The sequence below is a fragment of the Betta splendens genome, chromosome 6, assembly GCF_900634795.4.
Source record: "Betta splendens chromosome 6, fBetSpl5.4, whole genome shotgun sequence".
In the NCBI taxonomy this organism is placed as follows: Eukaryota; Metazoa; Chordata; class Actinopteri; order Anabantiformes; family Osphronemidae; genus Betta; species Betta splendens.
Window position 1 is genome coordinate 18,793,092 of NC_040886.2, and position 25,293 is coordinate 18,818,384.

Sequence of the window (25,293 nt, forward strand, 5' to 3'; positions counted from 1 at the left end):
GGAGTCATTTCACTGGATGAAAATCATCCCGAGAATAACTAAGTTTTAATCAGACTGTCTGACTCTGAGCATTGAGAGTCCTAAACTCCTGGATCATAGCTGTGAATCCACGATCCTGTCTTCTGTAATGGGCTCTGATCATTAAACACATGTTGCACATGTTGACGCGTTGCATCAAACTGCTGTAAACATTATGTTGTAAGCGGCTGATTTGAATGGCTGTGGGAGTTCTGTCATGTTTTCCATCTGATAGAAGTTTTAATAAGCTGTGAATTAATTAATGAGTATTTGTCGTGTTATGAAAGCAGCCGCTGTCTTTGAGTGAACCCTATTGAGCTGGAGATTAATGATGTGTTTCTCCATGTTGTGTCTTCCAGTTATGAGAAGTACTACTTGATGTGCTCACTCACCCACAATGGGAAGAACCTATTCAAACCAGTCCAGTCCAAGAAAGTGGGCACATACAAAAGCTTTTTCTACCACATCAAATGGGACGAACTGTGAGTGTCGTCCTTCAGCCTCTCGTCTTGCTGCGAGTTCTTCCCCTCGGTGACGTGTCCTGTCCTCGTCTCTGCCAGGATCAACTTCCCCATAGCCGTGGCTGTGCTCCCGCTGGAGTCCATACTGGCCCTGACTCTGTACGGGGTTCAGAACCAGAGCGCCAGCGGGTCCCCAGACTCCAACAAGCAGAGGAAGGCTCCCGAGTCCCTGGGCAGAGTGTCTATGCCTCTGTTTGACTTCAGACGGTGAGATGAGCCGCCGGTACTGGGTTGGTGCCCTTTAGATCCTGTTGCTATAGAAACCAGTGAAACCTTACGCTCACCCCGGGCGCTCCACGCTCTGGTTGGCTGTGTTCGCAGGGTGCTTGCCAGGGGCAGCCGGCTGCTGTGCCTGTGGGCATCCACCCACGGCGCTGCCACTGCTGGAGGCTCCACAGGCAGCCGCAAGAGGCTTCCCACGGAGAGGATAGTTCTGCAGGTTGGCTCCATTTCAAATGGTTTCCATGTAGAATTGTGCCTTGTTGTGTTGTGAGTAAACTGGTCCCAACTCTGGTATTTGTGTTGCCGTCAGGTGGACTTCCCAAACTCACCGGTGGATGTTCTATATGTGGGTCCCAAAGAAGCCCCCAGCCCAGAGCCCCAGGCGCTGGAGGAGCTGGGCCTGGACCTCCAACGCAAACTGGAGAAGATCTGCAGCAGAGCATCCAATTTCGGGTATTAGAGCGTGATGCTGTGAAGATCTGAGTCTAGATACCATGAACCTTATCATGATACCTGTGTGAGAAGAATGCGAACGGAACTTCAGTTTGGAAGAATGATTTTGACATCAGTCAAAGCCAGTAGATGCTCCGCTTGATGTGTTCAACAGATGAGGGTCAGACATTGAAGCTACAGTAAAGTTTTAACTAATCAGACTCTTCATCTTCTTCATCAGAAACGAGCCGTCCCCATGTTTTATGTGGGTTTGGTGGCTGCTAACACTTTCTTGCTGCATTCCTCCCCCTCAGACCACCTGATGGACTGCTCTCTCATACAGTACCTGCTGTCAGCCAAAGGTCCTCCACGAGCCTCAACCAGCACAGGAGTCAAACCATTCTCATTAAACGGACTTCCACAAATAAAACATTTGTTCAAGATGTGTTGAGTTATTTGTGTAAAAAGAAAACTGTTGTAGGCACCTATCTGTTAATAAATGTGATAAACATATTATTTACACTCATACAATTTATCATCTCTCCGGATGACAAAAGTCGTTCCAGGAACTTTTCATCCAGTGACTCATGTTTTGCAGATGTGCTAGACAATAAAAGAAACCAATCACTTAGAAAAAGCATCTTCAGGACATTTTAATGACAAACGCTGCATAAAATTCCATGTAAATGACATTTTCTGAAACATACAAAAACAAAGTTCTAAAAATCCTAAAACTAAAGAATACAAGTGAGCCGGTTTGTGAAACATGAGTCTGACCCAGTGGGTCCATAGCACCTTAATGTGAATGCGTTCATGCTGAGGGTCAGACGGAGCAGAACTGACGAGCTTCTCTGATGACAGTCAGCATCACTGTCAAGTCCCTGATTTCATGAAGATGATCGTACATTTACACAAGATCGTAAAGAAATGTGCAGAAAGATTCTATGCTCGCATATTCCACCCAAACACTAAAAACACGAGGTCTACCTAAAAGCTGACGAACAGTCTCTGCCGTCAGCGCAGACAGGGAAGCTCTTCTACTCAAACGTCGAAGCCTTTGGTCCACCGCTGATGTCTGGGATCTGATCTGCAAACGACTGCGTCATCCACTGTCCGTCCGGGAGCTGGCCGTCGGCGGTTTGGGATGTGGTTGCCTCCTGTGCTGCTTCTGAGGACCACAAAACACCAACGAGACTGGCTTCACAGGCGAGAAGCTACTGCGTAAAACAAGCAGGTCCATGTAACGACCACCAAGCAGCACAAGTGATCTGAATCACAAACGTCCACACAGCCTAAATGTGTTTCTGGAAATCTTGGATGAGCGGGAATGAAATGTGTGCGTCTGTCTGGAAGGAGGCAGCTCCAGGAAGGATGGACGTTTGCTCAGCAGCAAAAGCCTGCGTCTGCAGGACCCCAGCGCTTTTCAGGCGACTTCTTACCTGTGTTTTCTGCAGATCCAAATGTACAGTGGCCGTTGGCCTGGCTCTGAGCTTGGCCTGCCTCAGGCCCTTTCTCTGCATATGATCCACCGTAGGCGTCCTCATAACCAGGATCATACTGCTCCTCCTTAATTGCCAGCCTCTTGGCATCCTCTGTTGGTAAAAAAAAGAGTAAACGTCTCACGAGCTTCGTCCTCACCCCAAACTAAAGGCACACAGCATCATGTGCTTACCCTTGGCCAGCTGCAGGTCAAACGAGTAGCTGACCTCCTCGATCTCGCTGCGTTTTTGGACGCCCTGCAGCTGATCTCGGAGCTCCCTCAGCTTGATGTAGAAGTGAACTTTGTCCTGAGCACGAGGGAACTGAGCACACCGCGCGCTGGAGGAAGGCATCAGATAGAGGGCCTGTGCAGACAAAATGACGGATCAGAGCTTTCAAAAGAGCTGTTCCCATTTTCCAATCTGGCAGCAGTTCTCACCACGTCACAGTCGGGGATCTTGTGCGGCTGTAGCCCAAATTCAAGTTTCTGTGGTTTTTTACCAAACAACTCTCTGCAGAACATTTCATAGATACCTGAAGGCAAACAAATGAAAAAGCATTAGATGGTTCCACTTCAGCATATCGTGTTGTAGCTGTAGCTCTGTGGTGAAGGAACCTTACATTTTCCATTGAAAACAGCAATAAGCGGCTTAAACTTCTTCAACTTCTCCACGAGAATTTTTCCTCCTTCACGTAACTCTTTACTATTGAGAAGAGAAGAGAAAATGGTAACAACACAGATTATCTCAGATGAAAGCAGACTCCTCAGCAGTCACTCAGCCTGTGCTGCACTGTACCTAGAGAGATCTTTGCTCCCTGGCGTCGCCCTGGCAACCATGTTGGTGAAGCCCATTTTGTACTTGACAGGCAGAGTGGTGTCGTGCATGTGGTTGAGCTGCTCCTCAGTAAATCCTGACAAAAACAGGCACTTCCCTGAAAACAAACAGCCACTCAGAAAACCAGAATAGTTCATTTCATCCCAAGAAGCAGTTACATGAATTATATGTATTGTAAACAACAGATGCTTCTGATTTATTCTACAAATCATACCTTGAAGAAAAAAAACCTTCACTCGTGACCTAGACTTTAAAACGGATCTTACAAAGATCAATTTAATGCCAATCACTACATTTAGACAGGAGGATAAAATTAACACAGATGAACATCCCTGTGAGTCAACTTACAAAAATGATTTCCGGGTCCTGGAAACCATCGTCCAATGTAAGCAGCCATTAAACCTGGATTGATACCAATCTACAAGCAAAGACAGGATATTTCTGGTTCTTTCCAAACGGCACCTTGTTGGGTTGTACTGTAAAATGGATGAACAGAATCTTACAATCACATAGTCAAGGTTGTAGTCCAGCAGGTCTGGCAATGTTTTCTTCATAACTTCCTCTTCTGACATGCCCTTAAAACGGTCCACTTTCCTCTTAACCTTCTTGAAGCTCTCGTCAATCTTCTCCTGTTTGCCATCCACCTGAGCCTCAGTGGCCTTTTTGGGTTTAGGACCCGGTTTGGCTTTAGGTGCATTCGGGTCCTTAGGTGGCTTTGGGGGCTTTGGTGCCTTGGGCACTTTTGGAGGTTTGGGTGGTTTAGGTTCCTTGGGCTGAGCTGCTCTACCTCTCTTTTTGGCTGGAGCTACAACAAAAAGCATGAAAGATGATTAAAGAAAAACAAAAAAAAAAAAAAAAAACTCTTTTTGAAAAAAATGACGGAAGTCATTTTTTGAAGAAGCATGTTGGCGATCTCCCTTAGGTAAACATGACACATACAACCTCTTTGTAGACCTCAACACTAACACACTAATTCCAGAAGCCAAATAAAAAGCATTTACTGTAGGTTGTCGCCAAAAGCCTTTCACTAAAACTGACCCACAACCAAATTAATATTAAAATAGTACGTTTTGTAAGGTTGGTAGGCTCCTGCTGATCCATCATGGGTTCTGGATTACCCGTGTGTGCCATGGCTGCTTCTCCTGCCTGGGTGTCCGAGTAGTGAAACTGTGGATTAAAACCTGAATATTGGGCTTGGAGAGCATGAAACTGCTGTGCAGACTGAACCCTGTAGAGGAAGAATAACAATGAAAATAAACAGGGAACTATTAATACACAGCAACGGCTGCTGGGTTAAAGCTAGGTTAGACCTGTCCATTGTGCACTTATTTATTGATGAAAGTGTTTGCGCACTCGTTAAGCAGTGCAGATGCATTTGTTTAATTTGATGCAATCTGTGAACATATTGCAGATCTATTCTACCTCTACAGAAATTCAACTGAGTAGTTGAATTTCTGAGTCTAAACATAATAAAAATATATGCAAGAGTAAGCGTTCCTCACGGATTCACACAAGCACGTGTGTGCAGTTTGCAGTAAGGGGTTAGAGACCTTTTACATCTCATTAGGAGAAAAGAACCAAGATAAACAGATAAAAGAACACATATGGAAAATTATGAAAAAAATGGTCAAATTAAAGACTAAATGAGCAATGGGCGACATGTGCTTTAATTCAAATGTCCATCACACTTTGCCATTACGAGGTCTGCTCCTATTTGGCCATGTTGCGGTGAGGAGGAGGACTCACCACTGCTGAAGATACTCCGGGGAGACAACGGGCAGTGATCCATTCATCTTTTCTTCCATCTTTTGGGTGGTTTGACTTTATTAAATAAATGTGTATGTTGAGGGAAATGCACATGTAGTTTATCAAATTAATAATCTAGCAGTGCATGAAACTACATGCATGTGCCAGGTTATGTGCAGTTAGTAAGAGTAGATAACCCAAAGCATAAACAAAGAGGAAACAGAGGAAAACCTAGATGGTGATGACAAAAGAAAGAAAATAAAACACTACGGTGCAGACAGAAAGTTTATCAGCAGATAATTCAAACACTAAACTGTGCTAGCATGAGTCTCCCTCCACTGCTACTTATGCTAAAATAACAAGCTAACCCCAACCAAATCAGGTCTCACTGCGTGTTTTGAAGTTTACAGCCTGTGAGTAAAAGAACGAATTCATAGCAGCGTCGCCTCCAGTAAATATGTTTGACATATAACGGGAACAAATATAAATGCAGCGCTAACAAGCATCCAGAAACACTGCCACAAGTGCGGCTAATTCTAGCCCAGAGCTAGCTGCTCGGCTAACCTAGCATGGATGAATGGTTCCGCTGCCCCTCAGCCCCCTTACACAATAAACTGTACGCACTTTGGCAGTATTAATTGACATAGACGTACCCAATGCAGGTAAGCATTAAAAGTGTTGCCTCTGTCCAGATTACGCGTATTTTTCCATGTGTCCCGCTCTATTCACAACATCACAGGAACAACAGAAGCAACAAAGACGTGACAGTCCTGTGGGTCAACTTTGACATCGGACGATCCCAAATGAAACACGTAGGGGAGTCGCAAAAATGCATTTAACTAAAACAAAGAAAACTACAATACAAAGAATGCATTGGGGCATTTCATAATAACCATAGACACCCAAACGTAGATTTGTGTTAATTTAGTGATTGTAATGTGGCGTGTTGAAACAAATGACGGACAAACAAAGACGCGCTTCCCTGTTTTAAGGTTGGTATGAGACGCTCGTCATTTAAACTCCGTGAGGTTATTTCCTATTGGCTGATCGCTTTAAAGGGGCCGTCTACGCGTCTGGAGCACGAGCAGGAGCAGGAGCCGTCATCCTAATAGCAATAATATGGATTCCTGCTCATAATGTGTGTGGAAATAACCCAGTCATTTACCCAAAACATCCAAATATAAGTTTTATTTCTGTCATACGTGAGATGCATATTGAGTTTAGGTTGACCTGAAGGATTGACTGGACTACACACTAATCAGTACTTTCTGTTGGCTTGAGTGTGTGTTTGCCTAAAATACGAGTTATGCATTGCAGAGTCAAATAAATGACAATGTGACAATAAATGTGGCTTCTTTGGAAGAGATTTAATTAAGTAATCCAAGATTAGAAATTTCAGACTACAATTACCCATTAATACAACTAATAAATCATAAAATGTCATTCTTTCAAAATAGAAAAATAAGTCACTGGACATGCACGTCTTACAAAAATGCAATAAATAGTGATTTAAAAAGCACCACAAACATGCAGTCACACTGTGACGCCTCAGGTCCAGAAGCTCTCGTATCCACTGCTCCTGGTGCCGCTCATCCGTCCGGCAAACTGTCCTGAATGAAATTCTGCAAGATGCAACATTACATATGGCCTTTTCTTAAACAAGTCAATAAAAGTGAACTTCAGTAACTCATTTAATAGGTCCAGCTCAGGTCCTTGGTCACTGCTTTATTATATGACACATTTGTGGCTTTGACAGGACCTTCTGGTCCCGTGGCTGCAGTACCTTGTGTTACTGCGACTGGTGTGTTTGTTCCCCTTCCTTCCATCTTAGTTGGAGAAGTTGCTGCTTTGCATCTCGTTGCCACGTAGACCACTACAGCTTTCATACTCTGGGTCCAACTGTTCCTCTTTGATTGCAATCCTTTTAGCATCTTCTGCAAATCAGAACCAGCAGAAAGTGTTTTAAGTCAAATATGAATATGAACTCAAGCAGGTCCAGTATGTTTGCTATGCTACTGTAGATATTGTAGTTATGGGGACTATTGACCTTTAGCAATCTGCAGATCGAAGGAGTACTGTGTCTCCTCCACCTCACGGCTGGGCGTCAGTCCTTTCAGCTGGTCCCGCAGTTCCTTTAGCTTGATGTAGAAATGTACCTTATCCTGTGCACGGGGGAACTGAGCACAGCGAGGGCTGGATGAGGGCATGAGGTAGCACACCTAGACAGAAGGAAACGAAGCTAAGGGTTGTTGAGCACACAGCAGACTTTAGGAGTAGTCCGGTTACTAGTTCCACATACTGTTTCAGTTTCTGGGATTCTGTAGGGCTGTAGGCCAAACTCCACATTCTTCGCCTTTACACCAAAGATTTCTTTGCAGAAGATTTCATAAATACCTGCCAGAATTCACACAGAAGTCACTAGTCTGCGTTTTGCTTTAATAGACATTTGAATGCTTGAATATTTTTACCTTTTCCATTGAAAGCTGCTATTAAGGGTCTGTATTTTTGTAGCTTGTCAAGCAACTGTCGTCCTCCTTCACGAATCTCCTTACTAGGACAAAAAAAACATTGTTTTATAAAGTAATCAACACCTTAATGAATGACTTCAAGCATAACAGTTCAAATAGTTCAACCTGTTAATTTTGTTCACCTTGAGAGGTCCTTACTGCCAGGCGTAGTCCTCTCCACCATGTTGGTGAAGCCAATGCTGTATTTGTCAGGCAGACTCTGGTCGTGCATGTAGTTGAGCTGCTGCTCAGTCAGACCAGAGAGAAAGAGACATTTCCCTGAAAGAGAGGTGCAAGATTTAACTGGATATTAAAAGACAGGACCCTTAAATGAGTGCACAAGACAGCATCAGCACAGTCAGCTGAATACGGTAATTAATGTGCAGGGATGGTTTTTAGATTATGACATGACAATCGAAGCTGCTACGTATTCAGTGTACTGGACCTGCTCAGGTGAAGTCAAAGACCTACAGACAATTCGGAGCCAAACACTGGGAGAACATGCAAACTGCCCACAGAAAGGCAGAGGCTGCAAACCCAGGTCATGATAACTGCACCAAAACACTGGACTGAAGTTACAGCGTGTCATCAAGCAAGTGTTTGTAATGAATTCAACATGGTGAGAGCTTGGTGGGTTTTCAATGAATGAAAATTCAAATATCAACATACAGAAATGGTTTCCTGGGTTTGGGTAATGATGTCCTTTGAAGGCTGACAATAGTCCAGGGTTAATTCCAATCTGAGGACAAGCATGAGAGGGTTACCGTGACAACAAAATGATGACTACAGTTTTAAGTGTGCGATATTTCATAACAAAAAGCTATTTGCCCTGTATACAACTGTCACTAAACACAACAACATACCAAATTCCTAACAAGGCCTCAGAAAAGGACTCACTATCAAAATGTCAAGGTTGTAGGTAATAACATCAGGAAGGGTTCTGGCCATAACTTCATCCACTGACATGCCGTTGAAGCGGTTCAGAACCCGCTTGGCTTTTTTAGAGGCCTCTGCCTCATCATCTTCCACCTGCGTCTCCCCTTCTGCCACCGGCTTTTTAGGAGGTCGCCCTCTTTTTTTTTTTACTTGTATCACAGCTACAACAGTGAGGGTGACGTGCCGAGGCACCACAAAGGAAGGAAAAGACACTTGTGAGTTATTAACAACAACGAAAATACAAGATAATGATGCCGATACAGAGCAATTCTTGACTATGATTCAGAACACAAGAATTTAGGAGGTTTTTCATTCATATTTCACTTTTGTGTTCTCTGTCACTCTTTGATGACTTGCATACCTTGAGGTGCACCCGCAGGCTCAGTGTGGTGCTGAAAGCTCAGCTCTGGCTCTTGTATTGTGTGTTGATGCTGAGGGTGATGCAGAGCTTCAGGACTCTGCTGCTCCTCCCTTATGTTCTGCTGGTACGTTGCCTCGTGATAATAGTTTGGGGCTGAAGGGTAGTTCTGGTTGTATGATTCCTGATAAGAAGGTGGCTCCCTGTGGACGGATAGCTCGGCCATGACAGGCTCATCTCTGGAACTTTCTGTGTAATGGCCCACGTTGTGATACGGCATCACATACTGGGCCTCCGGGTGCTGCTGACTGGACTGGTACCTAAGGAGGATAGAAGAAGGATGAAGATGGTTAAAGGGACAATGAAGATGAATATGAACAGCACATGGGGAGTATCAACAAGCGAGTGAGGTACAAGACAAAATACTTACACACACACATGCACTGACGTAAACCTGTTTGTATTCTGCTTCACAGCCATCGATCCTATTAGCAGCAACTTGATTACTTTTGTTGTGAATTAACCAAATATAATTAAACAGAAATAAATTGAACTCCAGAAAATGCCTCATTCCCTTGTTGTGGGAAACACTTTAATAAACACTGAAACGTTTGTTCATTTAAGCAGAAAACTGGTCTAAATGAAATGAAGATATACAAACAACGTGACTTTGAAAAATGTTGAGTGTGTGATATGAAGTCACGTACAAGTCAAACATGTGCAGAGTTTATTTTACTGTGGGTGTTTTTATGTCTGTAGCAAGTGATGGTGTAACAACCTATGGATAACATGTCAAATATTGTTTAATGTCTATAGAAATGTAAAAACAAAGAACCAATTATTTTGTTTTCTATCAGATATAAAGATATGCAGATTTTCAAATCAAAGAAGCTCAAATCAGCTAATGTCTGGTCTTTTCACCTGAAGATGTCTATGCAAAAAATCAAACGATCCAAATGTTTCCCAAAAGCTTTGTGAACAACTTAATATACGTGTCCTAGTATATACAGTTGAAAATCATATGGAAGAGTTATCGGTCAGTTACTGCTTTAAATATATTATTTATATATATCATTCTTTAACTCGCTGACAGGTTATCCCTAATATTTACACAATTATTTGCTCCAATCCTACATATAAAGTGTACGTGTATGATGCCATGTGTCAATGGGATTTATTTTTCTCCATGCATGGAAATGAAGACGTTGAGGAGAAAACAAGAGAAGTTCCCATGAACCTGGCTCCTCCAGCACCAACTCACCACTGCTGAAAATAATCCGTGGGAACCGTCAGTGATGTATACTGGTTCTCCTCCATCTGAACTGTTGATTATTTAAATACATTCACATTCATTCTGCCGCTAAACGCATTGGTACAGATCGGATGTGTGAGCTGTGTGAAGATTAGAGCAAATGACAGAGCAGCGCTGGCACAAAGAGACGCTGATACAGGAAGGAAGCTTCAGACATCAGCAACGTGACATAACATCTCACGATCCTACAGCTGTCTTATTGAAGCACTGAACTACTTTTACATTAACAAGAAGACATGTGAGCGAGAGAACGTACCTGTCATACATTTCCTTTAGTTTATTAGGACTGAGACTGGGGGCTGGGGATCTTCCACAACAAAGACCATTTAAACGCTCGGTTTTTCCTTTTGTTGCTTCGCCGCCACCTTCAGGCCTGGAGGGGTACTGCATGTGTTTACTAAAAGTATTTTAATTTGCCTGGCACACGACGCAACCAGATTATTCCGTTAGGGATACACAATTATGAATCAAAACCAAATTGATGGTTTAATAATTAAAAGTGAATAAAGTGTAGGGAACATACACACTACGTATCGCGCGGACGGTCGGAGTCACCGCTGGGTGACGCCATATTTTAAAGTGTGAGAGCACGATACTGAATTTACGTAGTAGAAGATCTTTGTCGACAAAGATGGTTTATTTTTATTACTGCGCAGTGTGTAGGGTTATTCTTTTTAATACACAGTTGGAATTAACATAACTGATAATACAACTTTATTTTTTTAACCTAACCAGGTGGCATATTTTAAGCATATTTCTATTAGTCATAGTGTGCCGCTAGACATTTGAAATGTCGAAATTAACAAATCAACAGACTATTTTGCTACTTTTGTCAAAATATAGGAGTGTAAAATAATATAATAGGATTGTAAAATAAACATTAAAAGGTAATTGGATATACATCTACCAATAAATGTACAAAAGCAGAGGGGTTTAATTTTAATTGGTGACGACGGCCGCAGTTGTTATGATATGCGTAAAAAAGATACGCAGTGAGAGCTCCCTACAACTAAAAACGATCTCCGCGTTAGCTTACGCTAGCGTGACCTGCTAGCGTGTCCTGCTAGTGTGTCCCATTGACAGACGCGTGGCTTTCAGATGGTGACATTTATTAATAAACGGGGTAATTTGTTTAGTAATTAAAGTCAGATTTGTCTAATTTTACGTCAAAACATTTCAGTTTGTGTTTGCGGTTAAACTCTTTATACCAAGTTAGAAAAATGTGTCAGTGAGCTAGTGTTGAAACTGATGATAGCAACCAAAGACTACATGTATGTGTAGAGTGACATGAGGTGACGTGTGTGAAACCTATGAGGAATAAAACCCATGTTCTAGTATCTATCTCCAGCTGTCTTCACACGGTCCTAGTATTAAACCTGTCTCATGTTTGTGGTCTCGCTCATTAAAGCTGTAACACCGATTAGAAGCGATCAGATGCTCATTGTGTTTTCGGGTTTGTTGATTTGATGTGTTTGTTTTCAGGTTGAGTTGAGTCCCATCCATTTACAGAGATGCCAGCTGGTGTTTCTTGGCCTCGGTACCTGAGGATGCTGGGATCCAGTCTGCTGGCTATGTTCGCCGGAGCCCAGGTCGTCCACCAGTACTACTTACCTGACCTGGTGAGTACAGTTATTGTTCATGGTAATTTTTAACGACATGCAAGTTTTCTGTAGATGAAGTTAAATAACTGAATCAACAACGTTATGATGATGTGTAAGATATATATTAGTTATCTTTAAATTTCAATAAATATGAAGATCTGAACAAAGTTTAAGAAACCACCAAACTTCTGTTGCAGAAATGTTGCTATCGAGTGACTTCATGTATATAGCACTGATTCACCAGTTAAGTCTCTAAAACCCCACAGTTTTGAGTAGCTATGCATTGAGAAACCAGTGTGTATCCAAATTTGTTCCCTGTTTTTCAGAGTATTCCAGAGATCCCACCAAAGCCAGGGGAGCTTCAGACAGAACTACAAGGTTACAGAGTCAGACAAGAAGCTTCTGCTGCGTTTCAGCAGCTTAAAGCAGAGGAGAAGGTGGAGTGATAGGCTTGTGTTGTGTGGTGGACACTTAATCAAGGACATTAATCAGTGTCCAGTTTTTGCTGTGCTGAATCTACACAGAGATGTCGGAGAGGAGCTTTGCCAGGAAAGACTACGGTCTTTCTGATCTGCAACAAGTTCAGTCCACGTGATAAATATTTGCCACTGTGAACATGTAGGGATGCAGAGACAACATTGATACCTGATTCCTGCATAATGTATTAATGATGTATGTATTCTTGATAAAGGTATTTACTAGTATTACTGTTGTTGTTGTTGTTGTTGTTGTTCTTTTGCGTTTTCTACTGCGGTTGTTTTGCTTTTCTTTTTGTCCGTCATGCTGCTGCTGTAAACACAAACATTTCCCCATTGTGGGATTAATAAAGTCATATCCGGCTAAAGTGCGAGGTACCGACTGTGACGTCACAACTGGGGAGGGGGTGAGTGCGACTCTATCCTCGGCGTATCCTAGCAACAGGTGTAAACAACGCGGGAGTGGGAAGATGGCGACGCAGAGAGAGCAAGACGCAGTCGCGTATTTAGAGAAACACGGAATTGTCGCGCTGATGGACAACATGACCAGTTTGCTGCTCTTTTACAGACCCGGTCAGAACTTGTTTCGTTTTTGTGTCGATTAAAACGTTTGAAAACGAGATTAAACGAGCTCATTAGTGCTGATGAGTATGCCGATAAATAACGGATATGTCTAAAGCATCGTCACTGAATTTTGCTGCAAACCCTCTTGACGTAAACACAATATATCACCGTAATACTGTATGTAAAGAGTTTTTATGTGACTGTGGTTTATTCTATTACTAAGAGAATCCCAGAGAGTTTCTTATTGAGAAGCTGGAAGAGCTGAAGATTTCTAAGCAGGTTGGTGAAGGGCCACATTTGTTCAACAACAGCAACTTGGATGCTGTTGTGCGAATCCTGGATCCTGCTAATCAAGGCCACATCACTTTCACCCAGTACAAAGAAGGTGAGCACAAGGCAAACTCACACACAACTCCAGCATAATCACATACTTTATTTGAAGCATCTGTGCAGGATGTCAGTGAACAATTTGCAGGGATAATATTTTGACAATAATCTCTGAACTGAAATAATTCTTATTAATAATGTTTCTCTACAGCACTGATGACACTAGGCATAAAGAACATCAATGAATGTCCTAAAGGCGCAAATGAAGACAGAATATCTCACAAGACGTTCAAGACAGAGGCGTGAGAGCAGCTTGTGATATGTGACCTTCATCTGTGTTTTAGAATCTTCTCTTTTTATCCATATTGGTAAACTTTTTTTCATTTTGTCTTTTCAGCATGCAAGGTCTTCAGAGATCCTCAGTGACATACTGTACATAAAACTCTGATCTCAGGTTTTCCTTCTATTAAATGTCTTCCATTGAATTTTGACTTTATCCGAAGATGTGTTTTGTAAAATTATTTCCTTTTGGGTTTTTTTTGCTTTTCAACTGGCATCGTTAATACACATGTTATAAGAAATAAGAATAAGAAATAAGAAAACCTTTAATAGTCCCGCAGTGGGGAAATTACCTCTCACAACAGCAGTACAGATGAGCAAGAATACAGGTACAGAACAGTTTGTGTTGGCACAGTACAAAGCAGTACAGTACAGTTAGAGTGAGTATGAGGTCATTGCAGGGTTATTGCACAGTAATGGGTATAAGATAATACCTATATACATTCCGAGTAAGAAAGAATAAGAATAAGAAAACCTTTAATAGTCCCACAATGGGGAAATTTTGTCTCACAACAGCACAGAGTGTTATACAGAAGAAGAAAAATACAGCAGCAGGTAAAAAACAGAACAGATCAGTGAAACTGTGTTGAGTTGGCACAGTATAATACAGTGATCAGAGTGGGTATGCAGTCATAAACATAATCTACATGTTGCACAGTTTTGCACAATATTGCACAGAAACTGCACCTAGCAAAACACAGTTTTTCAAAATCTGTTGTTTTTCAAAATAGCGAAAGCTCAAGAAAATGAACTGAAATGAAATTGTTAAAGGTGGTGAGCCTCCTGTCGTGGACAAAACGCTCTCAGTAAGAATCTAGAATCTCCTGTCGTTCAAATCATCGCTGAGGTCAGACAGACAGACAGACAGACAGACAGACAGACAGACAGACAGACAGACAGACAGACAGACTTACTTACTTCATCCCACAGCGGGGAAATTCAACTATTAATGGGCTTTGTGACCTATAATAAAGAAAATGTCCATATGAACGAAAAGTATTGTACGTGATTACAGGAGTCAAATACAAAAGCAGATTCGAACATTACTTTGAAATACCAAAGACAAATGAGGGATCAAAATACGGTTTTATATCTGAAAGGTACCGATATAATACAATAGAATATAATTGTGTAGTTTTAGTAACGGGCGCTGCGGCCCTGAACGCACCGCAGTAGGGGGCGTGGTCAGGAAGTGACATGGCCGCCTCCTTATAGGGAACGCCTTCGTCTTTCTCCGGTGACTTCTTCGTTAAGTTACTTTGCCCTTTTCCGGACAAAGTTTGAGGCACATTTACCGGGACATCGCCCTGCGGAGCTCAGCATGGGCACCGTCCACGCCAGGGTAAGCGGGGCCCGGTACCGGGCGCGGAGACTTCGACCTCTGGGCCCGTGACTCGCAGTCACGCAGGCTGTCGTGAGACACGAAGCCGGTTAGCTTAACTCACGTAGAATCCTCTGATTTGGGTCTTAGAAGGTTTGAGGACTGGAATCATCAGCTGATGCATCAACACGCAAGTGTCCAACGGCCGGTGTCAAAAGTTCTCCGCTAATAAGTTTATTCAGCAGAAGTATTCGCTTCATGTGTTTTAGTACATACGCGTCATAACAAAACGTATTAACCCTGAATAATTTCATTAATACGCTAAATGATCCCTTTCAGAACAGTACATGCAATTAATTGATGCATAAGTATCTAAGGATCCCCAACGTTGCGTGAAAGGCGGGACTGATTGTTGTGTATCTGAACAAGTCCAACCCGTTTTATTCCTAAAGTCTGCTTCTAACTCAGCAGAGCGCTGTCAGGCGTGACTGATTCCTCGTGCTTTGTTTGCAGAGCCTGGACCCTCTGCCCATGCACGGGCCGGAGTTGGGGGTTCACGCAGACGACATGGAGGCTCCAGAGACGGAGCACGGGCCCAAGCAGGAGGTTCTTGAGAACAAGGATGTAAGATGTGTTGCTGTCTGACCCGGTTCTGACCCGGTCCTGATACCACGCTCCTGCCTGACGCTGTCTTGTTGTTTAGGTGGTAGTGCAGCGGGTGCACATAGACGGACTGGGAAGAACCAAAGAGGATTTTTTAACTTGTGAAATCGCTGAGGTTTTCCGAGCCGGGAACTTGATCGATGTAGGTTCATGTGCAAAGCTTAGTCCGTTGGTCTCATTCGATCTCACGGTGGCATCAACACACGCTCCGCTCTGTGATGCAGGTGATGCGAAGATCGCACGATGCCCGGCAGAAGCTTCTGCGTCTCGGCATCTTCCGAAAAGTGGAGGTTGTTATCGACACCTCCCGAGGTAAAGATGAAAAAATGAGCTCGGAGAAAAAAATGTATGGGGTTTTATTGATTCATTTCTGCGTTTGCTTATTGTTTCCAGGTGAACATGCGCTTCCAAATGGCCTTGATGTGACCTTTGAGGTCACTGAGCTCAGACGCGTGACGGGCAGCTACAACACCATGGTTGGAAACAATGAAGGCAGTATGGTGAGGTTTGAGCCACAGATCTGGACCTGTCACTGTGGCATCAGTGTTTCTATAATGATCCTCCTCCTCAGAACGGGTGAAGGTCCAGATCCTCACGTGCTCTCGTTACAGGTTCTAGGACTGAAGCTGCCAAACGTATTTGGTCGAGCAGAGAAGCTGACCTTTCAGTTCTCCTACGGCACCAAAGAGACATCCTATGGTTTGTCTTTCTTCAAACCTCAACCAGGGAGATTTGAACGCAAGTAAGATATGAGCAGCTTCATGATGTTTGCTCAGGTTCATCTTCATAAGTGGTTGAGTTCAGGCTCCAGGCACACGAGGTAAACCTCCTGCTTCTTTAGATCAGAACCAGTGAGGAGACGATGCCTCAGCAGCGTCATGGGTTGTTTAAGGGACCAACGCAGCATAAGAAGGTTCTTCTGTGTCTTTCTCATTTTCAGTGTGTCCGTCAGCTTGTACAAGGTAACGGGTCAGTTTCCTTGGAGCTCGCTGAGGGAGACGGATCGAGGCGTCTCGGCAGAACTAAGCGTAAATACTTGTCATTATTTTTCAGCTTTGGTGAAATGAAATGTATTTAAGACACATTCAGACTTATTTTACCTCCTGGCACATGAGAAGAGAACTAACGTAAAAGGTTATTTTATTACCAAAGGCCTCAGAATGTTTTGGAAGCTCGAAGCTCAGTTGTGGCTCTGAAGGATGTGATCTCTGATGTGCTGCTCCCCACGCAGTTCCCCGTGTGGACGACCAGGCACACGGTGAAGTGGGAGGGCGTCTGGAGAGAGCTGGGCTGCCTGGCCCGCACCGCCTCCTTCGCTGTCCGGCAGGAGAGCGGCCATTCCCTCAAGTCCTCCCTCTCGGTATTGGTAGAGAATGCAGGCTAGGGCTGATGATCACTGCCTTTAATGGAAGAATGAGGAATGGTCTGTGGTGGAAGAGAACTCTGTCCAACAGACGCGTAGTAAAGGCTCCGCCTGTCATTGTGTTTGTCAGCACGCTATGGTGGTCGACACCCGGAACTCCTCCATCCTGCCCCGTAGAGGCGGCCTTTTAAAGATCCATCAGGTTTGTGCTTCACTACCCTTCAGTTGCTGCATCAATGCGGTACCGGTGCCGCACACTGGGCTCACGCGTGTGACGCTTGTGTAGGAACTTGCTGGTTACACTGGAGGAGATGCCAGCTTCCTGAAGGAGGACTTTGAGCTCCAGCTCAACAAAACGCTCTTCTGGGACTCGGTGAGATTTGACATTTAGGACTGATCAGATGGAGCTTAAAGTCTTTTAACTCACTTTAGGCTCAGTTGGTTTTAAGAGACCCGTTTCTATTCACTATGTGGACTCGTGGCCTGCTGGATCATGACTTTCATGATGTTTTCCAGGTCCTTTCTGCCTCCCTGTGGGGTGGTTTGCTCCTGCCCATTGGAGACAAGCCAACGAACATAGCAGACAGGTGAAGTGCTGCCTCAGCCTTTAAGCACCTCTCTAAGAACCTGCTTTGTCTTCAGCCGGACTTTTACATGTGATGTTTTTCTGTTATGTCTGTGCTTCTAGATGCAAATGAAAGCGCTGTGATAAGACTTAATTTGTCTCCCTGAGCACAATCTTGCAGCTACAGCTCAGTGTCCAACAAAAGCCATCACTCTCCGTTCTTTGTCCTCACATAAAGCCATAAACGGTTTCGTGTCTTTGATGACCTAGGTTTTACCTCGGTGGCCCCACCAGTATCAGGGGATTCAGTATGTACAGTATGGGACCTCAGAGTGAAGGTGCGGCTCTAACCTCTAAGCTGCAGCTTTGTGTGGTTGTAGAGATGAAGAGCTTTTGCTGCTGCTCCTGTAGGCGACTTCCTGGGAGGAGAGGCCTACTGGGCCGGAGGCCTCCACCTCTACACGCCGCTGCCCTTCAGACCCGGCAGGGCCAGCTTTGGGGACCTCTTCAGAACCCACTTCTTCCTCAATGCTGGAAACCTGTGTAACCTCAGCTACGGCAAGTAGTAGGTTCTCTTTAGTTTAGCAAAGGGAGCTTATATCAGAGCAGCAGTTCATCTCAACCTGAGCTGAGATTCAAAGATGATGATTCTTCAAATGTTCAAAAACTTGTCAAACTGGTGACACTGGTTAATCTTCATGAATTTTTAACAGTTAATTTCTGAATTAATCGAAGTGACTTTTGACTACAAAAGGTCTTTGTTTGTATAGAACAAATTCAGACAAATGTGGTCTGTCTGTCTGTCCTAACTTGTGTTCGACTGTGAATAGGTGAGGGCCCACAGGCTCATTTGAAGAAACTGGCCGAATGCATCCGTTGGTCGTATGGACTGGGTCTTGTGCTGCGCTTGGGGAACATTGCCAGACTGGAGCTGAATTACTGCATTCCCATGGGGGTCCAGAGTGGAGACAGGTGGGACTGAGAGCAGCAAAGCACTCTGTGATTACAGTCTATTTAGTTGAACTGGTGACTGGTTGTTCATAGGTGTGAGTGTCATCTTCGAGACAGATCAGCCCAATAGCTGGTCTGTAAATGGACGCTGATAAGATTAGCGCAGACTATTGAATAAGAATATTGGTTCCACTCAGAGTCTTTCAGGAATTCAAGTACTATAAATACTCTATAATGCAGAATCCTTGAAGTAACAAATGCTCTTTCTGCACAGTAATGGGATGTGCATGATAACAATAAACATAAAGATTCAGTGGTAGATGATGTAGGTTTGTTGTGATGATGATAACATGGATTTCTTCTTGTGTTCACAGAATATGTGATGGGGTCCAGTTTGGAGCAGGAATCAGATTCCTGTGAAACCTTAATTTTTGCGAGCTTTCTTGTATTTTAATGCAAACTTCTTGCCAAACTGGAAGGCGAAACTATTTGTACAGAGCTGTTGTTGCAACTATAAAAAAGCTCAATAAAAAGGTTTTCACCTGATTCTTTTCTAATTTTCTTGATATGCCGTTAATATCTCACTACACCAGTGTTGTCATGTTCCAATGACGTCAGGGCACAAGTGGTTAATGTTGTATGTTACATATTGTAGGATTTGTTGGGTTTATTTGTGAAAGGACTTAAAACTTGTAAAGTGCCTCCGCTGAGATAACTGTTTTGCGCTACATGAATTCAATCGCACTGAACTGTTGCCACCGCTGGACTCGTGTCTCTTCTGTACAGTCCAAGCATTGTTACATTGTGGAAGCTCCTCCCGGGCTCAGAGTCGACACGTAACGTGTGTCATGTTGTGTAGTGGAAGGTCTTTTTTTTTCTTATTGGTGATGATGACACGTGTAGTTTTGTTCACTGAAGCTCTGACGTTTCAAACTGGTTTGTTTACCGCGAGTTGGTCGGGATTTAAGCAGGGAGATGCGTCAAACTACAAAAGAATAAGTGAATGTACTTTGGGGGAATTTTCACTACAATTTGAATTTTTGATTTGTAAAAGCTTATTATAAGCGTATTATTCAAACTAGTCGTGGCTGTTTTTCTTCTTCGAACCAGTTTTGCGCACATCAGTAACACGTGCGCCGCATCTAACGACGTAATTGGTCACGTCTGCGCATGCACAGTCCACGCTGTTCCGTAGCCGTTTAGCCGTTTAGCCTGGGCGCTAAAGACGGTGCTGGGGGTGTTCATTCACACGCTTCTCGAAGTTTCACCATCCCTTCTCCTTTGAGTTGAGCTCGGCTTTCGTTCGTGCGACGTTATTGGGCTATTAACGACTGAAACGGAGCCGAACCGAGCAGCGACGGCTGTTTCTCAGTGCTTTTCTCTGCAGTCTTTTCTGTGCGCGCCAGGCACCCAGACCCACGCTGATGGCGGTCACTATCGAGGATCTGTACCGTAACTACGGGATCCTTGCTGATGCTAAACCAGAAAATCTCAGCCAGGTAAATAAAAGGGTCGTTCAGAATACGGCTGAAACGACATGTGGAAGATCTGTGGCTCCTTCACATGTTCGTATGCTACTTTCACAGTTGTTAACTTTTTGGAGGTTACGTAACGTTTTTGTCTGCGTGCTAGGCTAACTGTAGCTAGCTAACAGACCGGGTGAGCGTTAACTAGGCGGCATCGGCATTAACCTGAACGGCAACATTCGTTTTTCTCACGGCTCTTTTATCTTAGCTACATTTATCTGATTTTAAGGCTCCGTAGCTACACGAGGTGGTGCTTTCTTGCAGGCTAATAGGTCGTATTCCACTTCTGTTAGTTCGCAAACAGAGTGACCAGAAACCTCGTAACGCTGGACACGAACTCCGCGTCGCATATTAAAACTAGTAGGTCATAAAAGTCGTTAGCGGGGTGTTTAAACAGGTTATTTCAACAGGCAGGAACCAGGTCAGATCTGTTATTAGACGGTTTTAGTCAAGTCACTACCGTTGTCCGTGAAGTGTTCTAAATGGTTGTTTGTTTTATGGCAACCGTGTAGTTTCCATACAGATACTTTCTAAAGAATGTGTTGCCATTCACCTCTGAGCCTGGTTTAAGCTCATTAGTGCTCGTTTTACATAGGAACCTCCACTTGAGCCATTCAGTGTCATGCACTGTCACACGTATCCATCTGTTAACTGTTGATTTTCTGTTGTGCAGCACAAAGATGCCTACCAGGTAATTCTGGATGGCGTGAAAGGCGGCCCCAAGGAGAAGCGCCTGGCTGCACAGTTTATTCCTAAATTCTTCTGCAGCTTTCCAGAACTGGCCTATGCGGCCATTAATGCTCAGCTGGATCTTTGTGAAGATGAAGATGTGTCGGTGAGTGTCAAGGAACACAAGGGATGTTAGCAACTTCTGTGAGTACTGATGGGAGGTTTCCTTTGTTAATCCTAAATTTTGAATGTATTGTTTGTTTTTTTCAGATTCGACGGCAGGCCATCAAGGAGCTCCCTCGTTTTGCAACTGGCGACAACACAGTCAGAGTTGCAGACATTCTCACTCAGCTCCTTCAAACGGGTATGGGGTTGGGACTGTCTGTTTCTGCTACTTATAATCATCAGTTAATCTGGTTTTATTGTAATAAACTAGTTATGTGTTAATAAAATACCAGAGTGATTTGAGACTGACTGAGTTTTAAATACATTTTTCCAGATATGTCAGAGAATTTGAACAAAGCAACGTTGTTTGGTTTCTCCAGTTGTTACCATCATTTCTGATGAATACGATATTCACAATGCTAGTGTTTTGGTTCTTCGATGGTGTAACATTCTGACATCTTCAAATTAACAACTCAGTGTAACCATTTGTGCTTTCAGATGATACTGCAGAGTTTAACCAAGTGAATGCAGCACTTATTTCCATCTTCAAAATTGATGCTAAGGGTAAGTGGGTCTGCCTTCTGTTGGTCTTCTCTGGACGAATATGTAGATTGAGATTTTTCTGTACTTAAAAAATCCCCCAAATTTTTAAGTCGTTGTCGTCCATGAATTGCTTCAATCATTTTAATTATTTGCCCCTCACATCATGTGGATCCAGACTAAAGTAGAGCTAATTAAGTAGGGCTGTGTCCAGCCTGTTGTGTAGTCCTGTATGACTTTGGTAATTCATAACTGGTTGCAGGTGATGCTGTGATTGTCAGCTTTGCATACGTACGTAGCGTTTGCACTGACACAATGTTCTTTGTCATGCAGCCACGCTCGGAGGCCTCTTCTCTCAGATCCTGCAAGGAGAGGACATAGTCCGTGAACGGGCGATCAAGTTTCTGTCCACGAAACTGAAAACCCTTCCAGAGGATGTTATGACAAAGGAGGTGGAGGACTTTGTGTTTTCAGAGACAAAGAAGGTTGGTGTGAAGCGTTATTTAGTGATTGTTTATCGTTAAGGAGATGATAAGTTGTAATTAGCTGTGCCTTGGTATGGTTTGTTAGACAGACTTCAAACCCAGCATAAACGTACAGTATCATGTTGATTAAGACCTTCCTGTTTGCACATTCTTCCTCCTCAGGTTCTGGAGGATGTGACTGGAGAGGAGTTTGTGCTGTTGATGCGTTTAGTGTCTGGCCTACGGGTGTTGCAGACTGTGAGCGGTCGGCAGCAACTGGTGGAGCTGGTGGTGGAGCAGGCCTTCCTGGAGCAGGCCCTCAACCCAGCCGATCCGGACACAGTGGACCGTCTGCTGCAGTGCACGCGACAGGCACTGCCCTTGTTCTCAGTGAGTACGACACTGAACAGTGTTTTACTGTCTGGGCTGTCAGTAATAACAATGCTGCTAGGTTAGCCAATATAAGTGAGATTTATTATATAAATGAGTTCCTGCAGCTCTACACACTCGTTCGTGTATGTTTTATTATTCATATGTAAATCAGTTTTTCTTCTGTTTGTAGAAAAATGTCCATTCCACACGTTTTGTGACGTACTTCTGTGAACACGTTTTGCCCAATCTCAGTTCACTGACAAGTCCTGTGGCCGAGCTGGACATCCAGTTGGAGGTGAGATGACCTCTTTACTATAAAAAAGCCATAGTTTAGTTTAATCAAGTACTAAGCTTGGTCAGCCTGGCTTTGCTGGGTCTTCTGAACAGTGTTTAAGTGTTAGGAACCAACAAAATTAACTGAATCTAAAGGCCGGATGAATACAGCCACGGGTGTGAGGTTGCTTCTCCTCATGTCTGACATTTGGAGAGCAGATATCGTCAGAGGACTGAGCCTACTGCATGTAGTCTGCACCACGCTGCATGGTTTCTCACCGTCAATGCTGGTGGTGCTGTGAGGGGATTGGCTGACCTCCGTGTGTTTGTAGGTACTGAAGCTGCTGGCTGAGATGACTCCGTACTGTGGAGACATGGAGAAACTGGAATCCAACCTCCACATGTTGTTTACCAAGCTGCTGGTGAGAACCGACTGTCCTGTTGGACACTGACGAGCAGCAATGCAGATGCAAATGGAGTGATTCCTTGAGCTTCAGAATTTGTGTGTGTGTGTGTGTGTGTAGGAATACATGCCCCTGCCACCAGAAGAGGTAGAGAACGGCGAGAACTCTGCAAGCGAGGAGCCCAAACTGCAGTTCAGCTACGTGGAGTGTCTTCTCTTTGGCTTCCATCAGTTAGGCAAGAAGCTGCCGGACTTCCTCCTCGACAAAGTGGATGCTGAGCGCCTCAAAGACTTCAAGATCAGGTGAGACAGTGTCAGAAGCAAAGCTACGAGGGGCAGTTTCAACCTTACGCGAAGTCATTTTGATAGTTTAGCTTAATTTAGTAAAAGCTTCCTTATAAAAATCAATATTTGTATTGGTTCATTCATTTTGAAATGTGTGTTGTATTTTAACAGGTTACAGTACTTTGCCAGAGGCCTGCAGGTTTACATCAGACAGCTGCGTGTAGCACTGCAGGGCAAAACGGGAGATGCTCTGAAGACAGACGAGGTGATCGATGGAGACAAACTGAAGAAATTCATATTCAGCTGCTCTCGTGTCTTTAACTAACTTCATGAATCTGTCTTCAGAACAAGATCAAGGTGGTGGCTCTGAAGATCACAAACAACATCAATGTCCTCATCAAGGTAATGTGACAAGACGATAGTCGCTCTGCACGTGTGTCACTTCTTTGAAGGCCTGTTTGAGGGTGTGATTTTAGGGCTGGGGTTAGATGTCTGCCTTTGGTTGTGTTTATTATTTATCATCTACATTTCTACTTTTTAAAACAGATTCAGTGTTTGTTTATCCTAGACTGTCGTTGATGGTTGTTCAACTTACTTTTGCTCAAACAGCTTAAACCTTTTTCTTTTCAGGATCTGTTCCACAACCCTCCATCATACAAGAGCACAGTCACTCTGTCCTGGAAACCCGTCCAGAAAGCCGAGGCAGTAGCGTGAGTCATCTCCCACCAGGTTGCTGAGCTGCTGAGGCTCGTTACCTACTTTCTCTTTCCTTTGTTTGTAGGACCAAGCGTCCGTCGGCTGAAGAGATGGGCTCTGGCGCCAGCACACAAAAACAGATCTCCACTCTGCAGCGGAGGGATGCTCGGCAAATCTACAACCCACCCAGCGGCAAGTACAGCGCCTCCATCGGCAACTTCAGCTACGGTGAGTCATAAGCGCTGGTCAGCTTTGGTTCACGTTGTGGTTCAAACCCCAATGAGTGAGTGAGTGAGTGAGTGAGTGAGTGAGTGAGTGAGTGAGTGAGTGAGTGAGTGAGTGAGTGAGTGAGTGAGTGAGTGAGTGAGTGAGTGAGTGAGTGAGTGAGTGAGTGAGTGAGTGAGTGAGTGACTGAGTGACTGAGTGACTGAGTGACTGAGTGACTGAGTGACTGACTGACTGTGCGCGTCTGTCTGTCTGTGCGCGTCTGTCTGTCTGTGCGCGTCTGTCTGTCTGTGCGCGTCTGATGTCCAGCTTCACCAAACTGCTGCTGTCCATCTTTGAATGCAGAGCGTGGCGGCTTCAGGGGCGGCCGAGGACGAGGCTTCGGAGCCAGAGGCAACAGGAGCCGAGGTCGGATCTACTAAAACACCGCACCCATTTCTCAGTGAACTGCAGTACATCAGGAACTTTTCTGCACCATGATGGACTATTTGTCACCTTCCCATCAGTTGTTTTTATTTTTTTACTGGTCTTTTGGAGGCGGTTGGTCTCTAGAATATCACATGCTCCTCTCGGCCAAGGAGACCGTTGATACATCGAAATGTGTTTTGGGTTTGTTTTGAGTTCTTATTCTGTGTATTTTGTGGATCAAATGACTGCCAAGTTGTAACTGATAAATATTTTTGTCCGATTGTTGTAGGAAAAATATCCTTTTTGTTTAGCAACATGTTAAAAAATCCATTTTTTATTTAATCTTTCCTTTTTTATTAGAGATTCAGTTGAATTGGCTGATTGTTACTTTGTATGAATCAATGATGTGTCATTGGATTTTTATCATAAACCTGTATGGAAGTTGTCTGAACCTTTGTGCTTTGAGTCCTCGCTTGGCCAAGCATCGAGCCGAGGATGCAGTTCTGCTCAGCTCCGTTTCTCAGTTTCTTTTGGGCTTTGCATGTTCACTCCCTCCTAGACTTTCTCTGTTCTCCAGATCCAGTCCCTCACTCACCCACTCAGTCGTCCTGTGTTTGCTTCCCATCTTTCTTTTTCTATGCAGTTTCTATTTAAACGCATCTAAATCTGTACCACAGCAGCCTGAGGAGTAATTTTAGCTCTCGTTCTGGCTCCTACATTTAGAATACAC

General features: G+C 43.9%; 7 protein-coding genes across 13 annotated transcripts; 5 read left to right on the forward strand and 2 right to left on the reverse strand.

Moving 5' to 3' along the window:
- The first annotated feature begins 145 nt into the window (after positions 1 to 145).
- On the forward strand, positions 146 to 1,591 carry LOC114857769 (phosphatidylinositol 4-phosphate 3-kinase C2 domain-containing subunit alpha-like). The gene is made up of 4 exons (XM_029154560.3): positions 146 to 500; positions 579 to 746; positions 861 to 978; positions 1,072 to 1,591. Exons 1-4 carry the CDS (start codon positions 397 to 399, stop codon positions 1,219 to 1,221), a joined length of 540 nt encoding a protein of 179 aa, XP_029010393.1. The 5' UTR covers positions 146 to 396; the 3' UTR covers positions 1,222 to 1,591.
- A 230-nt stretch (positions 1,592 to 1,821) lies between these two features.
- tdg.1 (thymine DNA glycosylase, tandem duplicate 1) lies at positions 1,822 to 6,063 on the reverse strand. 3 transcript variants are annotated; one of them, XM_029154558.1, is made up of 11 exons: positions 5,908 to 6,060; positions 5,255 to 5,485; positions 4,576 to 4,736; positions 4,012 to 4,313; positions 3,857 to 3,926; positions 3,470 to 3,605; positions 3,294 to 3,376; positions 3,112 to 3,206; positions 2,866 to 3,037; positions 2,633 to 2,785; positions 1,822 to 2,361 (listed from the first exon to the last, which is right to left on the reverse strand). In XM_029154558.1, exons 2-11 carry the CDS (start codon positions 5,311 to 5,313, stop codon positions 2,231 to 2,233), a joined length of 1,362 nt encoding a protein of 453 aa, XP_029010391.1. In that variant the 5' UTR covers positions 5,314 to 5,485; positions 5,908 to 6,060; the 3' UTR covers positions 1,822 to 2,230. The 3 variants fall into 3 exon arrangements, with proteins under 3 accessions (XP_029010391.1, XP_029010390.1, XP_029010392.1); XM_029154557.2 differs by having other exon boundaries at positions 5,255 to 5,329; positions 5,908 to 6,059; XM_029154559.2 differs by lacking the exon at positions 5,255 to 5,485 and having other exon boundaries at positions 5,908 to 6,063.
- A 539-nt stretch (positions 6,064 to 6,602) lies between these two features.
- On the reverse strand, positions 6,603 to 10,774 carry tdg.2 (thymine DNA glycosylase, tandem duplicate 2). 3 transcript variants are annotated; one of them, XM_029154710.3, is made up of 11 exons: positions 10,624 to 10,731; positions 10,317 to 10,377; positions 9,059 to 9,375; positions 8,659 to 8,858; positions 8,431 to 8,500; positions 7,905 to 8,040; positions 7,723 to 7,805; positions 7,554 to 7,648; positions 7,302 to 7,473; positions 7,038 to 7,188; positions 6,603 to 6,876 (listed from the first exon to the last, which is right to left on the reverse strand). In XM_029154710.3, exons 1-10 carry the CDS (start codon positions 10,628 to 10,630, stop codon positions 7,082 to 7,084), a joined length of 1,248 nt encoding a protein of 415 aa, XP_029010543.1. In that variant the 5' UTR covers positions 10,631 to 10,731; the 3' UTR covers positions 6,603 to 6,876; positions 7,038 to 7,081. The 3 variants fall into 3 exon arrangements, with proteins under 3 accessions (XP_029010543.1, XP_029010544.1, XP_029010542.1); XM_029154711.3 differs by having other exon boundaries at positions 10,317 to 10,447; positions 10,624 to 10,702; XM_029154709.3 differs by lacking the exon at positions 10,317 to 10,377 and having other exon boundaries at positions 10,624 to 10,774.
- A 571-nt stretch (positions 10,775 to 11,345) lies between these two features.
- Positions 11,346 to 12,672, forward strand: LOC114857484 (ubiquinol-cytochrome-c reductase complex assembly factor 6). The gene is made up of 3 exons (XM_029154008.3): positions 11,346 to 11,490; positions 11,850 to 11,986; positions 12,295 to 12,672. Exons 2-3 carry the CDS (start codon positions 11,879 to 11,881, stop codon positions 12,412 to 12,414), a joined length of 228 nt encoding a protein of 75 aa, XP_029009841.1. The 5' UTR covers positions 11,346 to 11,490; positions 11,850 to 11,878; the 3' UTR covers positions 12,415 to 12,672.
- Positions 12,673 to 12,857: 185 nt separating this feature from the next.
- si:dkey-42p14.3 (EF-hand calcium-binding domain-containing protein 10) lies at positions 12,858 to 13,831 on the forward strand. Its single transcript, XM_029154007.2, has 4 exons — positions 12,858 to 13,017; positions 13,232 to 13,393; positions 13,547 to 13,637; positions 13,733 to 13,831. Exons 1-4 carry the CDS (start codon positions 12,915 to 12,917, stop codon positions 13,773 to 13,775), a joined length of 399 nt encoding a protein of 132 aa, XP_029009840.1. The 5' UTR covers positions 12,858 to 12,914; the 3' UTR covers positions 13,776 to 13,831.
- A 1,009-nt stretch (positions 13,832 to 14,840) lies between these two features.
- samm50 (SAMM50 sorting and assembly machinery component) lies at positions 14,841 to 19,083 on the forward strand. 3 transcript variants are annotated; one of them, XM_029154006.3, is made up of 15 exons: positions 14,849 to 15,016; positions 15,509 to 15,619; positions 15,699 to 15,800; positions 15,883 to 15,970; positions 16,052 to 16,158; positions 16,270 to 16,400; positions 16,599 to 16,686; positions 16,890 to 17,018; positions 17,152 to 17,223; positions 17,308 to 17,394; positions 17,538 to 17,608; positions 17,857 to 17,924; positions 17,998 to 18,144; positions 18,417 to 18,558; positions 18,912 to 19,083. In XM_029154006.3, exons 1-15 carry the CDS (start codon positions 14,996 to 14,998, stop codon positions 18,955 to 18,957), a joined length of 1,410 nt encoding a protein of 469 aa, XP_029009839.1. In that variant the 5' UTR covers positions 14,849 to 14,995; the 3' UTR covers positions 18,958 to 19,083. The 3 variants fall into 3 exon arrangements, with proteins under 3 accessions (XP_040927141.1, XP_040927140.1, XP_029009839.1); XM_041071206.2 differs by having other exon boundaries at positions 14,848 to 15,016; positions 16,052 to 16,400; XM_041071207.2 differs by lacking the exons at positions 17,857 to 17,924; positions 18,417 to 18,558; positions 18,912 to 19,083 and having other exon boundaries at positions 14,841 to 15,016; positions 16,052 to 16,400; positions 17,967 to 18,135.
- Positions 19,084 to 19,620: 537 nt separating this feature from the next.
- Positions 19,621 to 25,014, forward strand: api5 (apoptosis inhibitor 5). The gene is made up of 14 exons (XM_029154005.3): positions 19,621 to 20,036; positions 20,737 to 20,898; positions 21,003 to 21,096; positions 21,396 to 21,461; positions 21,771 to 21,922; positions 22,085 to 22,291; positions 22,464 to 22,568; positions 22,879 to 22,968; positions 23,071 to 23,252; positions 23,406 to 23,499; positions 23,580 to 23,636; positions 23,865 to 23,944; positions 24,016 to 24,158; positions 24,501 to 25,014. Exons 1-14 carry the CDS (start codon positions 19,962 to 19,964, stop codon positions 24,575 to 24,577), a joined length of 1,584 nt encoding a protein of 527 aa, XP_029009838.1. The 5' UTR covers positions 19,621 to 19,961; the 3' UTR covers positions 24,578 to 25,014.
- Positions 25,015 to 25,293: the final 279 nt, after the last annotated feature.

Excerpts from the sequence above, each read along its gene's own strand:
- tdg.1 (XM_029154557.2), bottom strand. Across the intron at positions 2,786-2,865 it reads TGACCTGCAGCTGGCCAAGG|AGGATGCCAAGAGGCTGGCA; the intron begins GTAAGCACATGA and ends TTTTACCAACAG. Across the intron at positions 2,362-2,632 it reads TGGATCTGCAGAAAACACAG|AAGCAGCACAGGAGGCAACC; the intron begins GTAAGAAGTCGC and ends TGTGGTCCTCAG.
- si:dkey-42p14.3 (XM_029154007.2), top strand. The coding sequence starts at position 12,915 with ATGGCGACGCAGAGAGAGCAAGACGCAGTCGCGTATTTAGAGAAACAC. Across the intron at positions 13,018-13,231 it reads GCTGCTCTTTTACAGACCCG|AGAATCCCAGAGAGTTTCTT; the intron begins GTCAGAACTTGT and ends TCTATTACTAAG. Across the intron at positions 13,394-13,546 it reads TTTCACCCAGTACAAAGAAG|CACTGATGACACTAGGCATA; the intron begins GTGAGCACAAGG and ends GTTTCTCTACAG.
- api5 (XM_029154005.3), top strand. The coding sequence starts at position 19,962 with ATGGCGGTCACTATCGAGGATCTGTACCGTAACTACGGGATCCTTGCT. Across the intron at positions 23,253-23,405 it reads CTCAAAGACTTCAAGATCAG|GTTACAGTACTTTGCCAGAG; the intron begins GTGAGACAGTGT and ends GTATTTTAACAG. Across the intron at positions 23,945-24,015 it reads CAGAAAGCCGAGGCAGTAGC|GACCAAGCGTCCGTCGGCTG; the intron begins GTGAGTCATCTC and ends CTTTGTTTGTAG.
- samm50 (XM_041071206.2), top strand. The coding sequence starts at position 14,996 with ATGGGCACCGTCCACGCCAGG. Across the intron at positions 18,145-18,416 it reads CCTGTGTAACCTCAGCTACG|GTGAGGGCCCACAGGCTCAT; the intron begins GCAAGTAGTAGG and ends GACTGTGAATAG. Across the intron at positions 18,559-18,911 it reads GGGGTCCAGAGTGGAGACAG|AATATGTGATGGGGTCCAGT; the intron begins GTGGGACTGAGA and ends TTGTGTTCACAG.
- tdg.2 (XM_029154709.3), bottom strand. The coding sequence starts at position 10,757 with ATGCAGTACCCCTCCAGGCCTGAAGGTGGCGGCGAAGCAACAAAAGGA. Across the intron at positions 8,859-9,058 it reads GCCTGCGGGTGCACCTCAAG|CTGTGATACAAGTAAAAAAA; the intron begins GTATGCAAGTCA and ends TCACTGTTGTAG. Across the intron at positions 8,501-8,658 it reads ACAACCTTGACATTTTGATA|ATTGGAATTAACCCTGGACT; the intron begins GTGAGTCCTTTT and ends GCTTGTCCTCAG.
- LOC114857484 (XM_029154008.3), top strand. The coding sequence starts at position 11,879 with ATGCCAGCTGGTGTTTCTTGGCCTCGGTACCTGAGGATGCTGGGATCC. Across the intron at positions 11,987-12,294 it reads AGTACTACTTACCTGACCTG|AGTATTCCAGAGATCCCACC; the intron begins GTGAGTACAGTT and ends CCTGTTTTTCAG.
- LOC114857769 (XM_029154560.3), top strand. The coding sequence starts at position 397 with ATGTGCTCACTCACCCACAATGGGAAGAACCTATTCAAACCAGTCCAG. Across the intron at positions 501-578 it reads CACATCAAATGGGACGAACT|GATCAACTTCCCCATAGCCG; the intron begins GTGAGTGTCGTC and ends CGTCTCTGCCAG. Across the intron at positions 979-1,071 it reads CGGAGAGGATAGTTCTGCAG|GTGGACTTCCCAAACTCACC; the intron begins GTTGGCTCCATT and ends TGTTGCCGTCAG.